This window comes from Capricornis sumatraensis, chromosome 1, assembly GCF_032405125.1.
Source record: "Capricornis sumatraensis isolate serow.1 chromosome 1, serow.2, whole genome shotgun sequence".
NCBI classification, from domain to species: domain Eukaryota; kingdom Metazoa; phylum Chordata; class Mammalia; order Artiodactyla; family Bovidae; genus Capricornis; species Capricornis sumatraensis.
Window position 1 is genome coordinate 185,166,413 of NC_091069.1, and position 21,884 is coordinate 185,188,296.

General features: G+C 39.6%; 1 protein-coding gene across 1 annotated transcript in view; it reads right to left on the bottom strand.

Moving 5' to 3' along the window:
- Window positions 1–21,884, bottom strand: part of LPP (LIM domain containing preferred translocation partner in lipoma) — a 729,950-nt gene that overhangs the window by 365,864 nt on the left and 342,202 nt on the right. The window contains exon 6 of the mRNA XM_068970945.1: window positions 10,712–10,834. Coding sequence (XP_068827046.1) covers window positions 10,712–10,834 — 123 coding nt within the window. The remainder of the gene's footprint in view (window positions 1–10,711; window positions 10,835–21,884) is intronic.

A 21,884-nucleotide genomic window follows, 5' to 3' on the forward strand; every position in this document is an offset into this window, starting at 1 on the left:
ACTTGCCTCAGTTGTACTATTTTTTACTGCTACAAATACCTGCTGTTACTTATGGAGAAATCAGAAAGCAGTTGTAACTATGTCATGCACTAACTCAATGCCAATTCCAAAGTGGGTTTTCTAGCAGACTTCTAGAATGTGAATTCTTACATCCTTATTGGATTTGATGACAATATTTACTTATTTACTCAGCAAATATGAATTCATATGGCTCTTGTTTGCAGGGAACAAAAAGATAATCTTCCCTCAAGGGCTATATAGTCAGGTATTTAACACAATTATTTATCAGCTGCACAAGCTTCAGGCATTGTGTGTACACTTTTAGACCATCTATAAGGTATAATCTGTGAAGTACAATTATTGGAATTTTAACTTTACATTTGAGCAATTTGTGATTCAGAGTCGCAAAACATACTCCAATTCTCTTCTGAGGTCTTGAACCCCAATATGATAGCACAGCAAGTTTGGACTCAGGACCTCAGAGAGGTCAAATTCTCAGAGACAAATTCTAAAATTCACAAGTGGCCCCATGTGCACGTACATGAAAAGTATACCTACTGGCTCAACAGCAGTAAGTACCCAATTGGTATCTTTCATTTCAACAACTGTCCAGTTCACAGTTTTATGTAAACTGGAAATATGTATGTTCAAATAACAAAATATACCAAATTAAACTTTCATATCTGTAGTTAATGTATTCACTGAAAGATGACATATGACTTTCCTGGTAATTCTTCCACAGTATGAAAGGAAACTTAGCAGTTATCTTCCAACACGGTATTTTTGTGGAGAGGACAGGCCAGTTACTCACCATGACAAATGGTGACATGTAGGGTTAGTATTAACCGCCTCCAATCTTCTGTTCAAAGAGACTACCTTTATCATCATTACGCTTTAGTTTAGCTATAAGGCATACAAAGGAAATGGGTGTTGAAACGCACAAAAATGTGACAGTACCTTATCTGAGATTCGGCTCTTGCTCTTAAAACACAACATTCCCATGCATTTGCCATGGTAAAATCTAATCATCTTGAGTAAAAAACATAGACAAATTTGTATTTTATTGTTCATTTGCTTTTAAATAAATTTTAAAAAAAGATAAAGGAATAAAGGGAACCATGGCATCTGAGATTAAGGTTACCACCAAAATAGATATTTAAACAATGGGAGAGAAGGAAAGAAATAAGGAGAGCAGTCCTGACAAGAAAGCTCTTTAATTTTGCAACTGTGATGTGTGCTTCCGCATGGACACAGAGCTAATTATTTCCACTAAGATCGTGTTATGAAATGGAGAAGCTCAACAGGCAGCTTTGTGAGCTTCTTTTTAAACCAATGTCTAGATGGAGTGACTCAGTGTAATGTAACACAATCATCTCTGAGCCAAGATCTTGCAAACAAATCACAGCTAAAATCTACCCCAGGGACCATGGCCAGGGCACCAGAGAAGGCTTCCTCTTCCCTCCCTGGGCTCCAGTAGAGCTGGCTTCTCCTGGATACTTCACAGCACAGCTGCCTTGCTTCCCTTCCTCCTATTTCACTGCTGGGACCTAACCCACATAACACACTCAGAGCACACTCTTACACTGGGGCAAGTCAAATGGGCATTTTGGGGAAGAAGTTTTGGAGAGGGGCAACCCAAGGGAAATCTTCAACATAAAGTTCCACATGAAAATGTTACATTTTCTTGGCACTCAAAATTGAAAAGCTAACTTTATTATGCTTGTCACATAAGACACAAATACAAACATCAGCTTCTTTAAAAGGAAGAGGTATAAATGTTATTGAGATACAATTATATACAATCTAAAAATTAATTGCCCGTCATCAAAATCATGGCATGCAACTCTGAGTCAGCTAACCACTCCTCCACCCCCACCTCATTGTTACTTAACTGTTGAGGTTTCCTGGCAGGTACAGACTAATACAAAATACCCCAGATCTACTAAATATGGGAACTGCAAAGAATTAGATCCTCTTTTCTTTTAAAATAGTATTTTGCCCCTATTACTTTACTGGACTCCATTTGGCAACTTACATATGAGGTTTCTACTATATTTCAGCTTTGACCATAGCTTTCAAAGAAAGCTATTAGTAAACAGACATTACAGATACATGGACAAGTCAGGTGTTTTTTTTTTGTTGTTGTTTGGTTGGTTGGTTGGTTGCTTGTTTTAAGCAAATTGTGTTCTTATTGTTTAGTTGCTAAGTCCTGTCTGACTCTTTGAGATCCCATCAACTGTAGCCCACCAGACTGCTCTGTCCATGGGATTTCTCAGGCAAGAATACTGGTGTGGGTGGCCATTTCCTTCTAGAGGGCCTCTTCCCCACCCATGTGCCCTGCTTGGCAGGTTGGTTTTTTACCACTGAGCCACCTGGGAAGCCCAATCAAATCATGCTATGCATCTAACGTTTTTCCCAAAGGAATATGGGAAGAGGAAAATGACACTATACATACCTTTTCTCTTTTTCAACAGGATAAGACCCAGTTCCTATCTCCATTTCCAAGAAGCCAAACAAAGCAACACCCAAGTCTTATTCTGCAGGAATATTCTCCATCTTAGCACACAGTATTACCATGTCACAACTCTCATCCCCCAGTAGCACACATGTTTGGGTTGCAACAAATAGTATGGAATATTAAAAATTTAATTATTAATTTCCCCTGCGGCTGCTCATGGCTTTTGCAAGCTAGAACAAGGAGCACAGAAAATAGAAGCTCCACGGCACATAAGACTCCACCCTGATTTCACGGCCAGCAAGCCCTGAGGCCACATGAACTACAAAGAAAAGCCTTCCATGCAACACGGACACACCTGAAATAATTTCTCAGGTTGCCTCATAAATTATTGCTCTATGAAAGGAATGCAGTGTGGGAGCACTGGGATTGAAACTCAAGATATGTTCATGTGACCAAGCAGCAAGTATGTACTCAGTTTCCAAACAAACTAAGAAATTGTAATAATTTTAAAATGTTTTAAATAGGAAAGATAAATATATCATTGATAGAGCAGCAGCATTCAGGAAAGATAAACCCCAAACCTTCAAAGACCTGAAGTTACAAACAAGCTCCAACACAAGCTAACCATCTGAAAACAAAACAGGAAGGATTGGCACTTCCCTGGCAGGCCAGTAGTTCAGTTCAGTAAGTTTAGTCGCTCAGTTGTGTCCAACTCTCTGCGACCCCAAGGACTGAAGCACGCCAGGCTTCCCTATTCATCACCAACTCCCAGAGCTTGCTCAAACTCATGTCCATTGACTCGGTGATGCCAACCATGTGAAGTCAAGTGGGCCTGAGGAAGCATCACTACAAACAAAGCTAGTGGAGGTGATGGAATTCCAGTTGAGCTATTTCAAACCCTGAAAGATGATGCTGTGAAAGTGCTACACACAATATGTCAGCAAATTTGGAAAACTCAGCAGTGGCCACAGGACTGGAAAGGGTCAGTTTTCATTCCAATCCCAAAGAAAGGCAATGCCAAAGCATGCTCAAACTACCACATAATTGCAGTCATCTCACACGATAGTAATGCTTAAAATCCTTCAAGCCAGGCTTCAGCAATACACGAACCGTGAACTTCCAGATGTCCGAGCTGGTTTTAGAAAAGGCAGAGGAACCAGAGATCCAATTGCCAACATCCGCTGGATCATTGAAAAAGCAAGAGAGTTCCAGAAAAACATCTATTTCTGCTTTATTGTCTATGTCGAAGCCTTTGACTGTGTGGATCAAAATAAACTGTGGAAAATTCTTCAAGAGACGGGAATACCAGACCACTTGACCTGCCTCTTGAGAAACCTGTATGCAGGTCAGAAAGCAACAGTTAGAACTGGACATGGAACAACAGACTGGTTCCAAATAGGGAAAGGAGTACGTCAAGGCTGTATATTGTTACCCTCCTTATTTAACTTCTATGCAGAGTACATCATGAGAAATGCTGGGCTGTAGGAAGCAAAAGCTGGAATCAAGATTGCTGGGAGAAATATCAATAACCTCAGATATGCAGATGACACCACCCTTATGGCAGAAAGTGAAGAACTAAAGAGCCTCTTGATGAAAGTGAAAGAGGCGAGTGGAAATGCTGGCTTAAAGCTAAGATCATGGCATCTGGTCCCAACACTTTATGGGAAATAGATGGGGAAACAGTAGAAACAGTGGCTGACTTTATTTTTCTGGGCTCCAAAATCACTGAAGATGGTGATTGCAGCCATGAAATTAAAAGACCCTTACTCCTTGGAAGGAAAGTTATGACCAGACTAGACTGCTAAAAGCAGAGACATTACTTTGTCAACAAAGGTCCGTCTAGTCAAGGCTACAGTTTTTCCAGTAGTCATGTATGGATGTGAGAGTTGGACTATAAAGAAAGCTGAGCACCAAAGAACTGATGCTTTTGAACTAGGATGTTGGAGAAGACTCTAGAGAGTCCATTGGACTGCAAGGAGATCCAACTAGTCCATCCTAAAGGAGATCAGTCCTGGGTGTTCATTAGAGGGACTGATGTTAAAGCTGAACCTCCAATACTTTGGCCACCTGATGTGAAGAGCTGACTCATTTGAAAAGACCCTGATGCTGGGAAAGATTGAGGGCAGGAGGAGAAGGGGACAACAGAGGATGAGATGGTTGGATGGCATCACTGACTCGATGGACATGGATTTGGGTGGACTCCAGGTGTTGGTGATGGACAGGGAAGCCTGCCGTGCTGCAATTCATGGAGTCACAAAGAGTCAGACACGACTGAGCAACTGAACTGAACTGAACCGATGCCATCCAACCATCTCATCCTCTGTTGTTCCCTTCTCCTCCTGCCCTCAATCTTTCCCAGCATTAGGGTCTTTTCCAATGAGTCACCTCTTCACATCAGGTGGCCAAAGTATTGGAGATTCAGCATCAGTCCTTCCAATGAATATTCAGGACTGATTTCCTTTAGGACTGACTGGTTTAATCTCCTTCTGTAAGATTCTATATACCTCAGAGCCAAAAACTCAAAACATAAAACAGAAGCAACACTGTAATAAATTCAGTAGACTTTAAAAATGGTCCACATCCAAAAAGAAAAAAAATGAAAAATAGGAAAGACTGTGTGGACCATTTCTCAAAGTCAACATCTTATTTCTTGGGACTACAACAATATGGTTTCTCTGCAAAAGAGGAAAACTGTAGTTACTGTGAGCATACTAGAAATATAGAAGAGGAAGCTCAGACTGGTGATGTGGACAGTTCACACAACTGGAGCTCGTTTGACAGAGGTGATCACAGGGAATTGAGAAGACAGTGCTCTTCTTATTGGCAAGCTTGGGAACCTAGGTTTTATTTTTTTTTTTAAATTTTTTAATATAAATTTATTTATTTTAATTGGAAGTTAATTACTTTACAATATTGTATTGGTTTTGCCCTACATTAACATGAATCCGCCACGGGTGTACATGCGTTCCCCATCCTGAACCCCCCTGCCACCTCCCTCCCCGTACCATCCCTCTGGGTCATCCCAGTGCACCAGGCCCAAGCATCCTGTATCCTGCATTGAACCTGGACTGGCGATTCGTTTCTTATATGATATTATACATTTTTCAATACCATTCTCCCAAATTATCCCACCCTCTCCCTTTCCCGCAGCGTCCAAAAGACTGTTCTATACATCTGTGTCTCTTTTGCTGTCTCGCATACAGGGTTATCGTTACCATCTTTCTAAATCCCATATATATGCGTTAGTATACTGTATTGGTGTTTTTCTTTCTGGCTTACTTCACTCTGTGTAATAGGCTGTCCAATCCTATCCTTATCCCTGGAATTGCTCCAAATGTTTTCATACTATCCTAAATGAAGACAGAGAAATTGTATTTGACCAATTCCAAAGAAACTTGATTCAAAAACACTAAATCTTTAGTTACAATTAATATAAAATACCTGAAATTTCCTCCAAGTTGCCTAGGTACCAGTCCCTGCCCTACCAAACTCAGTGCAGGGAAGAAAAGTCAGCTTTGTACCAGGAATTAGAAAGCCAGCGCTCTAGGCATGGTTTTGCTAAGAGAAGGGAAAGGAAATCATAAGTCCTTGGATTTATCCTTTGTATTCTAAGAAATCAAGAGAATTTCAAGGTGACCGTAAGTACACTTCCCAGGAGTCTAATCTGTGCTTTCATTAACAGCAGAATGCCAGATGGGTGGGGTCTATATTCATACTAATTCAAAAAATATATATAATCATAAATATTCAATTTCCCTTTAAGTTATGTCTTATTTTGTTTACTCCTTCATGTTTCCCAGCCGTGTTTTAGAGGAAGTGCCACAAAAGGGAGGCATTTTAGAATAGACTTATTGAAACACTAAAGGGAACCAGTATGCCCCTTGGTTGCTCTCAGTATCCACAGGTAACCATTACCTCTTAGTTCAGGAAAAAGAAAAAAAAAAAAAAATCATTGATTCTACCTCTAATGAGCCTCACTGAGCAATATTCTTCCTCTCTCTAGACGAAAACTAGAGTTTGGCTAAATGACCTCTAAACTGTGATACTCTAAGATCATACTGAGTCTGCAGTTAAACCCACAACCATCTCAGAACTTCTCACATCTGTTCTTCTAAAACTACTCCCTAACACACACTTTTTATCATGATTAGAAATTTTAGTACTAAACACTATGGTAGTTTAATCACATTACTCTGTGCAATGGCTGGCACAGATGTGTTAATACATTTTAAAATCATCTGTAAACGTTCAAAAGGTGTTACCCCTAAATCCACTCTAACCAGAAATATCATTGCTACCCACCCCCCAAATTTCTCCTTTTACTGTAAGAGTCCTTGGGTATCAAGAAGGATATTTACGTATTAATTAGAGCATGGGATTCCATCTGCTGTTCGCTTTGTACTTCACATACCCCATGTCATAAATGAACTACTTTAGTCTTTCAAAAAGGCATTCATTCTCTTTCAACATCCCATGACTTACGTATTTCTGTTATTCTCTCATTTGAATTCCATGCCCTTCCCAAATATGCAGCCAAAGGAACTCAAATTCTACCTGCTGAGGGTAGTCCTCCCTGACACTTCCCTAGAAAAGTATAAAATATAAAGTTGATATTCCTATTTTTGATTTCCCAACAATTTCAACATCCAGTGAGTCACACAATAACTTCAGGTAGCACATCCAACAAGCCCTTCTTTTGTGCCCCACTGAACTGTTTATGCATATGGTCTCTTCTGTAAGACCAGAAATTCCTCTAAAGCAAGAAAATGTGGATTCTAACCTCTATATTTCTAATGCCTAACCCACTATGGGATCTCAATAAATGTTGGCTGAATGAATGAAAATGTGGAATGAAGCATATCTCCCAAATAAAAACTATGGATAAAAAAGTGAATAGAAATAAAGCTGGGAAATATGACAGTAGAAATTGCTCCTTTGGTAAAAGGAAGAAAATGCCCCCATAAAATCTATTTTCAGATATTTTCAGAGTTGTTAACAAAACAGAGCAACTTTGGACCTCTTACTGTACAAACATTCTACCTATATGATTTTATCCTCTATCCGTGAGTCAATGCAGCCTTGCAAAGTGATTCAGGAAAGGTGGGTTCAGTAAAGCACACAACACATGATTGAATAGTGAAAACTCACAGACCTACTAGCCTACTTTAAGTTGTCAGTGATTTAACAGGTTTTGCAATGAGCTTTGGATCAAAAATGGAAACATCAAAGTTGGCCATTAACAGTCTACATTTTGAGGACTGTTCAAGTACCTTTTAATTACAACACAACACAGTCTACTGCAGACACCATCTTCTCCTGGCACATATTTTTAATATTTTAAGGGTGTGATTATTGTTCTCACAGTATATAATTATGTTAACCAATAAATACTAACGTATCTAATTCAGTTCTACCAGAGTAAAAATAATTCAGAAGAATGAGCTGTTTCTCCCACTTAACTTTTGCTTTCGTAAATTAGAATCAAGAAGTTAGAATGGATTGCTGTTTAACTTCTGAATGGAACAGACACATGAAAAGTAGAATTCTCAACCTGTTCTACTTGAGTTACCATTAATAACTTTTTTAATTTTTAACTTTCATACAGTTTTTAAAGGTAACTTTCCATTTACAGTTATTACAAAATATTAGCTATATTTCCTGTGTTGTACAGCATATCCTTGAGCCTATCTTATAACCAATAGCTTGTACCTCTCACTCTAGAAAGATGCAAGAGGTCTCTAAAATGTTCTCCAGCTAGCCTTGCTTACTCCTACGTTTTTAAATGTTGTTTGATGTTAAGCATGTTTCCAGTTCCACCCAAGCAAATACCTCAAGCCCACTTTACACAATGGCAAGGCCACTGACTTTGCCACTGGACTCATCCATTTTGTGCATAAATACATATATATGTCTTCTCTTTTTTAAATAGGACTTTTGTTTAATCTTATTTTTTCCTCCTAAATTCTCATACCCTAATATATACTGGGGAGATTCAGATTAGAGGTTTTTCTTAACATAGCCTGCATTCTTTAAGACTGTCTACACATGCCTCCAATTCACCTCTGCATTTTAATAGGTTTATTCAGCAGCCACATTTTGTTTGCGCAATCTCACTGTGCATACAAACTCATAATCACTGATATTTGAACGGTGCTTTACTGATTATAAAGTACTTTCACATCTCTTCACACTAGAGTGAAACAAAGCTATCTCAACTCTGAGACATAGATGCTTGTGGATGAGGAAACTAAGACTTAGTAGGTAAGTGGTTTGTCTGAGGACACATGACTACAATGTGAGCACAGCTGGACCTTGAAATTAGATCTGTGTTTGATTTTCAAGTTCTAGATGATATTGAGATTTTTCTCTGAATGTTTTTCTTTTTATAAAAAAGCCATACTCAAGAGACACTGACCAATCACATGAGAAACAGTGTCTTATTTCCTATGTTCCTTCTCCAGGATGAACTATAGATTTTCTCTGCTTGGAAGCCTTCAACTATCCCCCATTATTTATAAGACAAGCCAAAATCTTCATCTGGCACTCAAACATGTCCATAGGCTGTGAGCAGGAGAACTTCTAGGCTTGTAGTCCACTTGAAGCTTTCAGTGGCCTCGTCTGCAACCTCTAGGCAGCTTGCAGTTCTCTGAATGCACCCTGGACCTTCCTTGTGGCTCAGGTTGCTTTCCCCTCTCGCCTCCAACATCACCACCTCTCCATCCCTCAGCAAAACATGCGAGTATTTGGAATAACCTTTTCAGATGTTGCCACCTTTAAAAGAATATCTCAGTCTTTTCCTTGCTCTTTGATATATCTGCCACTGTTGAACTTATTATGGGCTTCTGAAAGAGGACCATTTGGTCCTATTTTTCTTCCTTTTAACCAACCTCTTTCCTTCTTCTATAGCTCCCCCAAAAGACCACAGCAGGTGCCACCTTTCTGCAGCTCAGCACGTGTTTGTAGCAACAAAGTGCATTTTCACCACCGACAGGCCACGTGAAGCCAACAGTGATGGCAGCTAAGGAAGAACTCAGCACTAGTATGTGTTGCCTTGTGCCCCCACATAACCGACAGTCCCATTATAGGTCTAGAAAAGGCAGCTGGAGTACGTCTAATGAGGAAAGCACCTTACTCAGTACTGTGCTGAAATGACTGGCAGCAGAGAAGCAGGACTGGTTTTTTATTTGTGAAAGGAAACACTGTGAATATTGCAGATGCTACTGGAGAGCTGGAGGGCTGAAGGTCAAGCAAACGTAACACAGTGACAACAGTTTGGGTCCAAGGTCTGTATGAAGAGTACAGCTGGCTGTCTTACAAGGGCTCAGAAGCTCTGAAATTGATTTACCATTCCTTTCTCGAGACTGGAGGGAGGCATGGAATGACCACCAGCAGTGCAAGGTCAGCTTCCGAAATGCAGGTAATAAATAAAGGTGAAGAAAAATAGCCACACTCCAAAGGAAGCCAGGGGATGCAAAGAAGAACTAATAACAAGACACCACTTGCATAAGAAAAAAACACTGGAGGTTCAAGAGGGAGGGGACATATGTATACCTATGGTTGACTCATGTTGATATTTGACAGAAAACAACAAAATTCTGTAAAGCAATTATCCTTCAGTTTAAAAAAAATAGATTAAAAAGAAAAATACATTAATTGCTGTACCAAATGCTATTACAACTGGGGAGAAATTGATATATTCAAACTGTTGGTACTAATATAAGCTACTCAGTATCCATGGAAAGAAAAATAAGAAATAGTCATAATCCCCAATGTAGAAATCCCACTGTGAGTCAGGTAAATAGCTCCAAAGAAAATATACATGAACATGTCCTATGCAGCATTACTTACAACAACTGAAAAAGGAAGGTGTCTCAATGTATTTGATGTAAGGAACTTCTTAGAAAAGATGTAGTTTTCACCCTGACTTTAAGAGAGCCATGCTAAACCATATCTCTGAAGATTCTACTAACATATAACAAAATATCCACCGAGGCTAAGCCAGAAAAGGAGCAGGGCAATGGCATAAGAAGATTTAACTTATAAATGGGTAGGATGCTGTGGTGCTATTTTAGAGAAAATACTAATCAAACCAGTTAAAGAAATTTCTGTTGACAGACACATATAGATATTAAAAAGATAACTTAGACCATAGACACTGAGAAAATCAAAAAAGAAAGAAGGGCTATAATAAGCAGCTTGTGCTTTCAGGTAATTGCAGATCATCTGTGGCTAATATTCACAGCAAGCTCTTACCTGCGGGGGCCGAGGCTTGTAGGGGGAGCTGCACTCCAGGTCAGCCAAGATGCTAGTCAGTGAGTCAATCTCAGCATCCAGGCTGGAGCGTCTCTCCTCAAGGGTCTTGCCTCCAGGATTTCCCTGCGAGAAGCAACATATTTACATTAAAAGTGGAAATTTCCGGTTTCCATCCATTTCAGTCTGGGTTCAAATTTCTCAAGTACAAAGTGACTTTGTCTAAGCTTTTTACCACTTCATATATTTAGCTTTTATAAAATTTTTGAGGTAGGCTGGAGTATTTGACAAATAAGACAACTTTGACAAGACAACTGGAATATATGAGAAGATTTTCCCAAAGTCATACTCTTATTTACAGGATCTTTTCTTTGATGCATATGCAAGTTAAAGGAAGTAACTGCCTCCAAACCTGCCCTCAAGGAGTAGATCCAGCCAGAGGTGATACAAATTCTGTGTTCAGAAACCACAGTATAGCACTTCCCTGGTGCTGCAGTGGTTAAGAATCCACCTGCCAATGCAGGGGACACGGGTTCAACCCCTGATCCAGGAAGACCCCACGTGCCACAGGGCAACTAAGCCCATGGCCCACAAGCTTGCATGCCCATGCTCCGCAACAAGAGAAGCCACACGGCCAGAAGCCTGAGCACCACAACCGTGAGTAGCCCCAGCTTGCCACAGCTGGAGAGTAGCCCCTGTTCACCTCAACAAGAGAATGCCCACTTGCAGCAACAAAGACCCAGCTCAGCCAAAAATTTTAAAAAAAGAAAAGAAAAGAAGCCACCATATAAAAGGATGGGATTTTAGTTGAATGAAGCAGGAAAAGGCAAGGAGAGACTTCAAGTCCAGGAAGAGCAACAGGTGAGGGATCAGTGGATTAGGTGTGTCTGTGTCAAAGAGAGATATCCTAAATGATGAACTAGATCAAGACTCCCCAGGGTGTAGCCAAGGGGCTGGAGAAGAAGCATGCGGCAATGACCAGTGACCATGAAGCACAGGATCTATGAATTTCATGTCAATGCTCCATGTTAGCAGGAGCACTGACTACTGCTTGTATTCAGAATCCACGAGAAGTGAGCAGAGGGCAGTAACACCACCATAAGGGCCTGCACAGGAAGTGGGAACAGGCTTGGGAAAAACAAGAAGTTTGCCTAGAGTTTAAGGCAAGGAAATAAAGAGTGAAAGTGAAAGTCGCTCAGTCATGTCTGACTCTTTGTGACCCCATGGACTATAGCCTGCACCAGCCTTCTCTGTCCATGGAATTTTCCAGGCAAGAGTACTGGAGTGGGTTGCCATTTCCTTCTCCAGCGGATCTTCCTGACCCAGGGATCAAACCCAGGTCTTCCACCTTGCAGGCAGGCTCTTTACCCTCTGAGCCACCAGGGAAGATAAAGAGTGAAATACAAAGGAAATAAACGGGTAGCCCTAGCACAGAGTTGGACACGACTGAAGTGACTTAGCAGCAGCAGCAGCAGGATTTGGAAACAGGGTGACCTGAAATAATCTTTTAAGATAACAATGTAATAATGATCATAGACATGTGACGGGAATGTCTCTTAAGACTCCGTCGAGAAATCAAAGTGAATGTGCAGTAAGGCCCATTAGGAATGAAATAATAAGAAATTAGTGTAATTGAATCAACTCTACAGAACTTGTCTAAGGTAGTTAAATATCAGTATAGTGCCTTGAAGTGTTTAGAAGAAAAAGCCAAGAAACCAGACTATCCTCCGCAACAACAAAAATTAGGGTGACCTGACAAGATAGTGCTTAAATCTTATAATTATCTAAGTAAATTTATCTTTATGAATCTGACACAATGACAGCAGAATGGTATGTCCTATTAAGACCACTAGTTTCTTTTCTCCTAGTAGCTCGCTCCCCAAACCACCTTCCCTGAGTCCTTAAACTTATTTAATTCTCTGTATAAAACAGCTCAAATGAGATCTAGTGTATTAGTCAGTTTCTTGTGAATTTAGCCAGCAAGAGTTAATCTTTCGGGACCTGATCTGTTTAGATCAGATCTATCTCCATCTGTTTATGTCATCTTTGATTTCCTTCATTTGTGTCTTATAATTTTCTATGTACAGTTCTTTAGTATCCTTTGGTAAGTTTATTCCTAGATATTTTATTCTTTTGTTGCAAGGGTGAATGGGATCGATTCCTTAATTTCTCTTTCTGATTTTTCACTGTTAGTATATAGAAATGCAAGTGATTTCTGTGTATTGATTTTATATCCTGCAACTTTGCTAAATTCACTGATTAGCTCTAGTAATTCTCTGATACTATCTTTAGGGTTTTCTATGTACAGAATCATGTCATCTGCAAACAGTGAGAGCTTCACTTCTTCTTTCCTGATCTGGATTCCTTCTATTTCTTTTTCTTCTCTAATGGCTGTAGCTAGGGCTTCCACAACTATATTGAATAATAGTGGTGAAAGTGGACACCCTTTCTTCTCTTGTTCCTGATCTTAGGGGGAATGCTTTCAGTTTTTCACCATTGAGAATAATGTTAGATGTAGGCTTATCATATATGGCCTTTACTACGTTGAGGTAGATTCCTTCTACACCCATTTTTAAAAAAAGTTTCAATCATAAATAGGTGCTGAATTTTATCAAAGCCTTTTTCTGCATCTATTGAGATGATCATATGGTTTTTATCTTTCAATTTGTTAATATGGTGTATCACATTGATTGATTTGCATATATTGAAGAATCCTTGCATCCCTGGAATAAACCCAACTTGATCATGGTGTATGAGCTTATTGATGTGTTGCTGAATTCTGTTTGCTAAAATTTTGTTGAGGACTTTTGCATCTATGTTCACCGGTCATACTGGCCTGTAGTTTTCTTTTTTGTGTCCTCTTTGTCTGGTTTTGGTATCAGGGTGATGTTGGCCTCACAGAATGAGTTTAGAAGTGTTCCTTCTCCTGCAAATTTTTGAGGTTTACGAGGATAGGCATTACCTCTCCTATAAATGTTTGATAGAATTCTCCTGTGAAGCCACCTGGTCCTGGGCTTTTGTTTTTTGGAAGATTTTTGATCACAGCTTCAATTTCAGTGCTTGTTATTGGGTTGTTCATACTATCTATTTCTTCCTGGTTCAGTTTTGGAAGGTTGACCTTTTCTAAGAATCTGTCCATTTCGTTCAGGTTATCCATTTTATTGCCATATAGTTGTTCATAATAGTCTCTCATAATCCTTTGTATTTCTGCATTGTCTGTTGTAAACTCTCTTTTCTCATTTCTGATTTTGTTGATTTGATTCTTCTCTTTTTTCTTCTTGACGAGTCTGGCTAAAGGTTTGTCAATTTTATCTTCTCAAAGAGCCAGCTTTTAGTTATTACTATTTTAGTTTTTTACTATTGTTTCTTTCTTTTCTTTTTCATTTATTTCTGCTCAGATCTTTATGATTCCTTTCCTTCTACTAATCTTGGGGGTTTGTGTCCTTCTTTTTACAGTTGTTTTAGGTGTAAAGTTAGGTTGTCTATTCAATGCTTTTCTTGTTTCTCGAGGTAGGACTCTATTGCTATTAAACTTTCCTCTTAGAACTGCTTTTGCTGCATCCCATAGGTTTTGAGTTGTCGTGTTTCCATTGTCATTTGTTTCCAGAAATTTCTTGATTTCCCTTTTGATTTCTTCAGTAACCTGTTGGTTATTTAGGAACGTATTGTTTAATATCCATGTGTTTCTTTTTCTTACAGTTTTTTTTCAGTAATTGATATCTAGTCTCACAAGTTTGTGGTTGGAGAAGATGCTTGATATGATTTCAATTTTCTTAAGTTTACTGAGGTTTAATTCATGACCCAAGATGTGGTCTATCCTAGAGGATATTCTATGTGCATTTGATAAGAAGGTGTATGTATTCTTCTGCATTTGGATGGAATGTCTTGATATCAATGATATCCATCTCATCCAATGTATCATTTAAGACGTGTGTTTCCTTCTCAATTTTCTGTTTTGATGATCTGTCCATTGATATGAATGGGGTGTTAAAGTCTCCTACTATTACTGTGTTACTGTCAATTCCTTTTCTGTCTGTTAGCGCTTATCCTAAGTATTGAGGTGCTCCAATGTAGGGTCCGTAGATATTTACAATTGTTATGTTTTCCTCTTGGATTGATCCCTTGATCTTTATGTGGCGTCAGATCAGCTGTTAAATATATGGGATTTCCCTTGTATATTACCTGTTGCTTTTCCCTTGCTGCTTTTACTATTCTTTCTTTGTGTTTAGTCTTTGTTAGTTTGATTAGTATGTGTCTGGGCAAGTTTCTCCTTGGGTTTATCCTGTATGGGACTCTTTGCACCTCCTGGACTTGATTGACTATTTCCTTTTCCATGATGGGGAAATTTTCAACTATAATCTCTTCAAAAATTTTCTCATACTAACTATGGGTACTTTTTAATTAGAAAATCTAAAACAATCTTTTAATCATCTTCTCATTCTGAATATATTTGTATGATCCCACTGAAAGTAGTGTTAGTTGCTCAGACCCTATGGACTATAACCAGCGTCCATGGAATTCCCCAGACAAGAATTCTGGAGTGGGTAACCATTCCCTTCTCCAAGGGATCTTCCAAACCCAGGGATCAAACCTGGGTCTCCTGCATTATAGGAAGATTCTTTACCATCTGAGGCATCAGGGAAGCCCCATGACCCCTCTATGGCACTCTATCCCTTCAATCTGTTTTGTTTACATTTCTCATAATATCCATCACCATCTAACATTAACTTTTATGCATGTTTGTCCTGTGCTTTCCCAGACAGCTCAATGGGTAACAAATCTGCTTGCAATGCAAGAGACACAGGAGATGTGGGATTGATCCCTGGGTCAGGCAAATCCCCTGGGAAAGCAAATGGCAACACACTTCAGTATTCTTGCCTGAAAGCTCCCATAGGCAGAGGGATCTGGTGAGTTACAGTCCAAAGGGTCACAAAGAGTCTATCATCCGTCTCCCTAAGAGAATGTACACTTCATGAGGACAAGGAATTTGTTTGTTTCCCTCCTCGTCACTTCTCCAGAATCTTGCTCAGCATCTGATCTATGTACATGTTCAACAAATAATTGGAGTAAATCAATGAATAAGTAATGGCAGACTCTGCCATAGGTCCAGCCAGTAACCCTTCCTGTATCAGCATCTTTTGAGTCAAATCAGCTAGAAGCACAGCAGGATCAATGAATATGAAAGGAAGCAAAAGGTGACTGCACACACAGGATGACTGTGTGTGCACACCTGTGTGTGTTTGTGTTTTTCACATCTTAGGACCTAGACTGGAAGGTCCTTCTTGTGAAAACTGAGAGACTTTCCTTAGCCCCTTTTTCTTGCTATAGCCAGAAAAAGGCAAACACTGTAATGACAGATTGTTTATGTTTTCTCAGTGTCTGAACCTCCAGTGCATCTCTGTCCTAGGACCAGATGTTTTCAAGGAGTGAATCCCTCTATCAGAGGTGATCACATCTTCACCTCATTGAGTAACTATCAAATACTGTAGTATTATTAAGACAGCAGTCTCTTAAAATTTTAAATTCATGTGAACATCCTGGCAATGGATTCTGGTACAAGGAAAGGCAGGACATTACTGTTATGGAAGGCAACTGAGAAATGTGTGAACTTGATTCTCTTATATGCAGCTAAAAAACAGTATTATTAAGATGAAATTGGATCACTGTATTTCCATAACCTCATGGACAGCACAAAATATTGACATGGGAGGTGGGTTGGAGGCTAGTTAAATTCTCCCTTGGGCCACAGTATCCTCATCTATAAAAGTAGGAGAAGATCACCTGCCTGACCTAAGCCAGAGGGACATTACAAGACTCAGATAAGAAAATGGATGGGAAAAACACTCTTTAAATTGTAAAGTACTATAATTATAATGATTTTTCATAAATAGCAATAATTATAGCAGCCAGTAACCATAAATTAATATGAATAATATAGTTATTGCTAATTATTCTTCTTCTTAAAGGCAGCATCATTCATTAAGTATTCCCTTGGGGTATCAGCAAAGAGACAGGACTTAATCAGGTCTTCAGCATCTGTACTTTACTGTAGCAGATGGCGTGGCAACTGCCCACACCTTAAGTACTGGATACCATGGAGTCTCAAAAGTTACAGAATTATGCTGAGCAATGCAATGAAATGAGTAATTACAGTGTCCAACCAGCCTGAGCATGTAAGATTCATTCTCTCTTTCCTCTGAATTGGGACTACTCCCCATTGTCAGTTTCTCATTTCTCATGACGCCACAGAACACTATCCAGACTAAAGCTGTGAGGTTTTTCACCTAAGACTCCCCTCGCTGTCCCACCCGGCCTTCTGATAAGAGCTCTGTTCCTATATTGCAATTCCCATTACGGACTAGGATAGGCTTCTTTCTCACTGCTGATTCTCTACTTAATGTCTCAGTTCAAATAACTGAAGTCCTGCACAAGTCCCACCACCAGTCCATGTCTTGGTGCTTCGTCTACCACCACAGCACCTTTAGACCCAGAAACTACTTCATTACTCTCAACATTTAACACTAAGCACTAAGACACAGTTCTATAACCCGCTAATGGAATCCCACTCACTTACCTACATGTCTTCTCCTTAACTCCCTGTCACTGTAGCCTTACCAGTCACCTGATGGTTGAATGACCTGCCCAAGGCCAAGTAACAATAAAGAGGAGCCTCCTGCCTCTTTGCCTAATGCTTTTTCTAGATACCACAAGGCCACCTATAAAGTGGTCACTTTAATAATAACGATTCTTACATTCTTCAACAACAGAGAGATTCCACTGTCTTAGGCCAGGTTCTGCCAAAAACAAAGCTTGAGACAAAAGCTGGGTGCAGGTCATTGGCTTGGGGAATCAATTCCCCCTCAAAAAAAAAAAAAAAAAGAAGCAGTCCTGAATGACTGAATAATTTAAGAAAAAAAGGAGGAACAGCCATTTCAAAGGTGCATAATTGAACTGGTCACCAATACGGACACCTAGGGCTACATTATCCTGGGAGCACTCTAAGGAGTTCCATGAAATAAGCCTCAGATTTTTCCTCCTAGCGAATGAAAGAATATTTAGCCTCTGACTCTAGTTCTCCATTGGGTTAGAATCATCTAGAGGGTTGCAAACTTGCTCCTACCTGTCCAAAGAAGCACACTGATACAAGGAAATCCCAGGACAGAAAGTGAGAGAGAGGTTTCGCAGCTGAGGCAAGGGACGGTCAGGTTATACATATGAAGAGGTGGTGGTTGGCCTCTGAAGACAGGATGAGAAGAGGAGAGACAGGGTACCATGACTATGACTTTTTATTAACAGCTATAAAACTCACATGAACAAGCCATTTTTGGATATTATTTTCTGTAAGATACTTAACTTCATTAATTCAACAAATATGTATATGATATTAATAAAAGCTCACCAAATCACAATAGGGGCTTATTATAATTGAGAAAATCATAATTCTTAGTTCCAAGTAGGACTACAGGGTGATGACTCTCTCACCATAAGTACACAGAAATATGTTTTAAAATAGAGTCCAGAACCAAAATGCATAGCATGTGAAGCCATATGGGTCACTACCCTACAGATGATAGATAAAGAAGCTCCAGCAGTCGAGTCATGAAAGAGCTTTCACTTATATTTATTTATATACTTACTCTTTACATACAATCGTTTTTATAAAAAAAAAAATAACTCATAGAAAAGTTGAACAGGTAGTAACATGAACTCCATACACACAGCCTTTACCCAGATACCCAAATTCAAAACTGGTCAATCTTTTGCCTCTCTCCAATAACAAATATAGCTGCTTTCTTGTTATTGTAGTTTAACTGTGTGAAAGAAGGTGCAGAAACTTCCCTTCCATTTACTTTAGCTTAACATGTGCGAGGATCTAATTTTTCAATACCATTCTCAGACCCACATTTCATCAAAATGCTCACATTTTACCAGAATTCCCACTATGTCCTTTTACTGATTGCTGTTCACTGCCATCCAGAACTTAATCAAAGATCATACATTTAAGTGATGTGTCTTTTTATTCTCTTTTAATTTAGAACAGGTCCCAGCTTATATTTGTCTTTCATGAAACTGATTTTGCGTAAAGAATTCTGGCCAGGCGACTTGTAAAAAGTTGATCAATCCGGCTTTGTCTGATGATCAGATTGATATTACACAAGTTTGTCAGGAATATTCTGTGCATGATGCTATACCCTTCCATTGCATTACATCAGGAAGTTCATGATGCCATTTGGCCATTTAGTGATGACAAGTTTGATGACGTGGTTAAGGTACTGTCTACCAGATTTCTTCACTGCAAAAGTGCCTTCTTCCCTTTTAAATCAATATATGATCCGTGAAGTGACATTTTGAGACTCTGCTAATATTCTGCTCATCACAAACCTTTCATCCAATGATTCTAGCATCTACAGAGGATCCTTGCCTGAATGGATTACTGCATTGGTAATTGCACAATGGTGAAAGCATCCATTATCAGTGAACGAAAATAAATGGATCCTGCTTAACATAACAACAATTTATTTCGTAAGTATTCATTTCTTTTTTCAGGTAGGGAGCAGGACTAACTACAAGGTCCCCTGCTATTAGAAAAAAAAACAAAAAACCTCAGGAACCTAATGATCAAATTAACATTATTAAAGAGAGAGTTCTCTTTCAGGCTGTTAAGAAGAACAAAGGATCAGTGAATACTCTAGTTGATTAAGAACTGCTCTCTGCCCTAGGAAGTTTACATCCTAGACAGAGGATGAGATGGCTGAACAGCATCACTGACTCGATGGACGTGAGTCTGAGTGAACTCTGGGAGTTGGTGATGGACAGGGAGGCCTGGCATGCTGCGATTCATGAGGTCGCAAAGAGTTGGACACGACTGAGCAACTGAACTGAACTGAACTGATCATCTTTCTATCTTTGAGGAAGCTAAAAATAAAATTAGTGAATTTCTTTGTGATCATTTTTATTAAATTTTATCCCAAAAGCATCCTTAATAAGAAACAAAAGTAGTGATAAAAGCTCTGGAGTCAGAATGGACAGGTTTGAAACCTACAACTGCCACTTACCAGTTTTGTGACATTAAGCAATTTCCCTGAGGTCTCTGGGTCTCAATTTCTCATGGAGTTGTTGTAAGGATTAAAAGAGTTCATACATGTCAAGTATTGTTCACATCTTAAGTATTCAATAAACAACAGCTATTCAAGTACTACCTTGATCATAGTCTCATTGGCTCACATGGTAAATCAACTGAGTTTTTAACTTTTAAAAGCATTTTGATTCAAAATAAAAATCAGCTGCTAGGGACTTCAATGAGATGGGGTGCCTATGCTCCTTAACATGTACTGGTGCTGGAAATTAACAGTGAAGAATATAATTCTGGATCAGTGGTTCTCAAACATTAGCCTGTATAGAACAACACAGAGAGCTTGATAAAACACAGATTACTGGTGACTCGAGAGTTCCGGATTCTGTATATCTTGGGTGAGGACCAAGATCTTACACTTCTAACAAGTTCTTCCCAAGTGCCACTGATGGTGCTGATGTGAGGGCTGCATTTTGAGAACTACAGCATATTTCCAACACAATGAACATTTGAAAGAGCAAAGAGTGTGTATTTTATATGGCTAATGCTGCATGCAAATATCTATAGCCAATCCAAACTATGAGTAAGAGAAATCTGGATCAAAATAAAATGAAAACAGTGGCATAGCTTCTTAATATAATCCCACATCAGTTCACTTCAGTAGCTCAATCATGTCTGACTTTGCAAACCCATGAACTACAGCATGCCAGCCCTCCCTGTCTGTCACCAACTCCCAGAGTTTACCCAAACTCATGTCCACTGAGTTGGTTATGCCATCCAACTATCTCATCCTCTGTTGCCCCCTTCTCCTACTGCCTTCGATCTTTCCCAGCATCAGGGTCTTTTCCAATGAGTAAGCTCTTCGCATCAGGTGGCCAAAGCATTTGGAGTTTCACCTTTAACATTACTCCTTTCAATGAACAGTCAGGACTGATCTCCCTTAGGATGGACTCGTTGGATCTCCTTGCAGTCCAAGGGACTCTTCAAGAGTCTTCTCCAACACCACAATTCAAGAGCATCAATTCTTTGGTGCTCAGCTGTTTTTATAGTCCAATTATCACATCCATACATGACTGCTGGAAAAACCACACCCTTGACTAGATGGACATTTGTTGGCAAAGTAATGTCTCTGCTTTTTAGTACGTTGTCTGCTGCTGCTGCTAAGTCACTTCAGTCATGTCCGACTCTGTGCGACCCCACAGACGGCAGCCCACCAGGCACCCCCATCCCTGGGATTCTTCAGGAAAGAACACTGGAGTGGGTTGCCATTTCCTTCTCCAATGCATGAAAGTGAAAAGTGAAAGTGAAGTTGCTCAGTCGTGTTCAACCCTCAGCAACCCCATGGACCGCAGCCTACCAGGTTCCTCCATCCATAGGATTTTCCAGCCAAGAGTACTGCAGTGGGTTGCCATTGCCTTCTCCAAATACGTTATCTAGGTTGGTCATAACTTTCCTTTCAAGGAGTAAGCATCTTTTAATATCATAGCTACGGTCACCATCTGTACTGATTGTGGAGTGACCACCCTCTCACAAAAGAGTCTGCCACTGTTTCCCCATCTATTTGCCATAAAGTGATGAGACCAGATGCCATGATCTTCGTTTTCTGAATGTTGAGCTTTAAGTCAACTTTTTCACTCTCCTCTTTCACTTTCATTAGAGGCTTTTTTTCACTTTCTGCCATAAGGGTGGTGTCATCCTCATATTTGAGGTTGCTGATATTTCTCCTGTCAATCTTGATTCCAGCTTGTGCTTCAATGAGCGTTTCTCATGATGTACTATGCATATAAGTTAAATAAGCACAGTGACAATATACAGCTTTGACGCACTCCTTTCCCTATTTGGAACCAGTCTGTTGTTCCATGTCCAATTCTAACTGTTGCTTCCTGACCTGCATACAGAATTCTCAAGAGGCAGGTCAGGTGGTCTGGTATTCCCATCTCTTTCAGAATTTTCCACAGTAACTGGTGATGCACACGGTCAAAGGCTTTGGTATAGTCAATAAACCAGAAATAGATGATTTTCTGGAACTCTCTTGCTTTTTTCATGATCCAGTGGATGCTGGCAATTGATCTCTGGTTCCTCTACCTTTTCCAAAACCAGCTT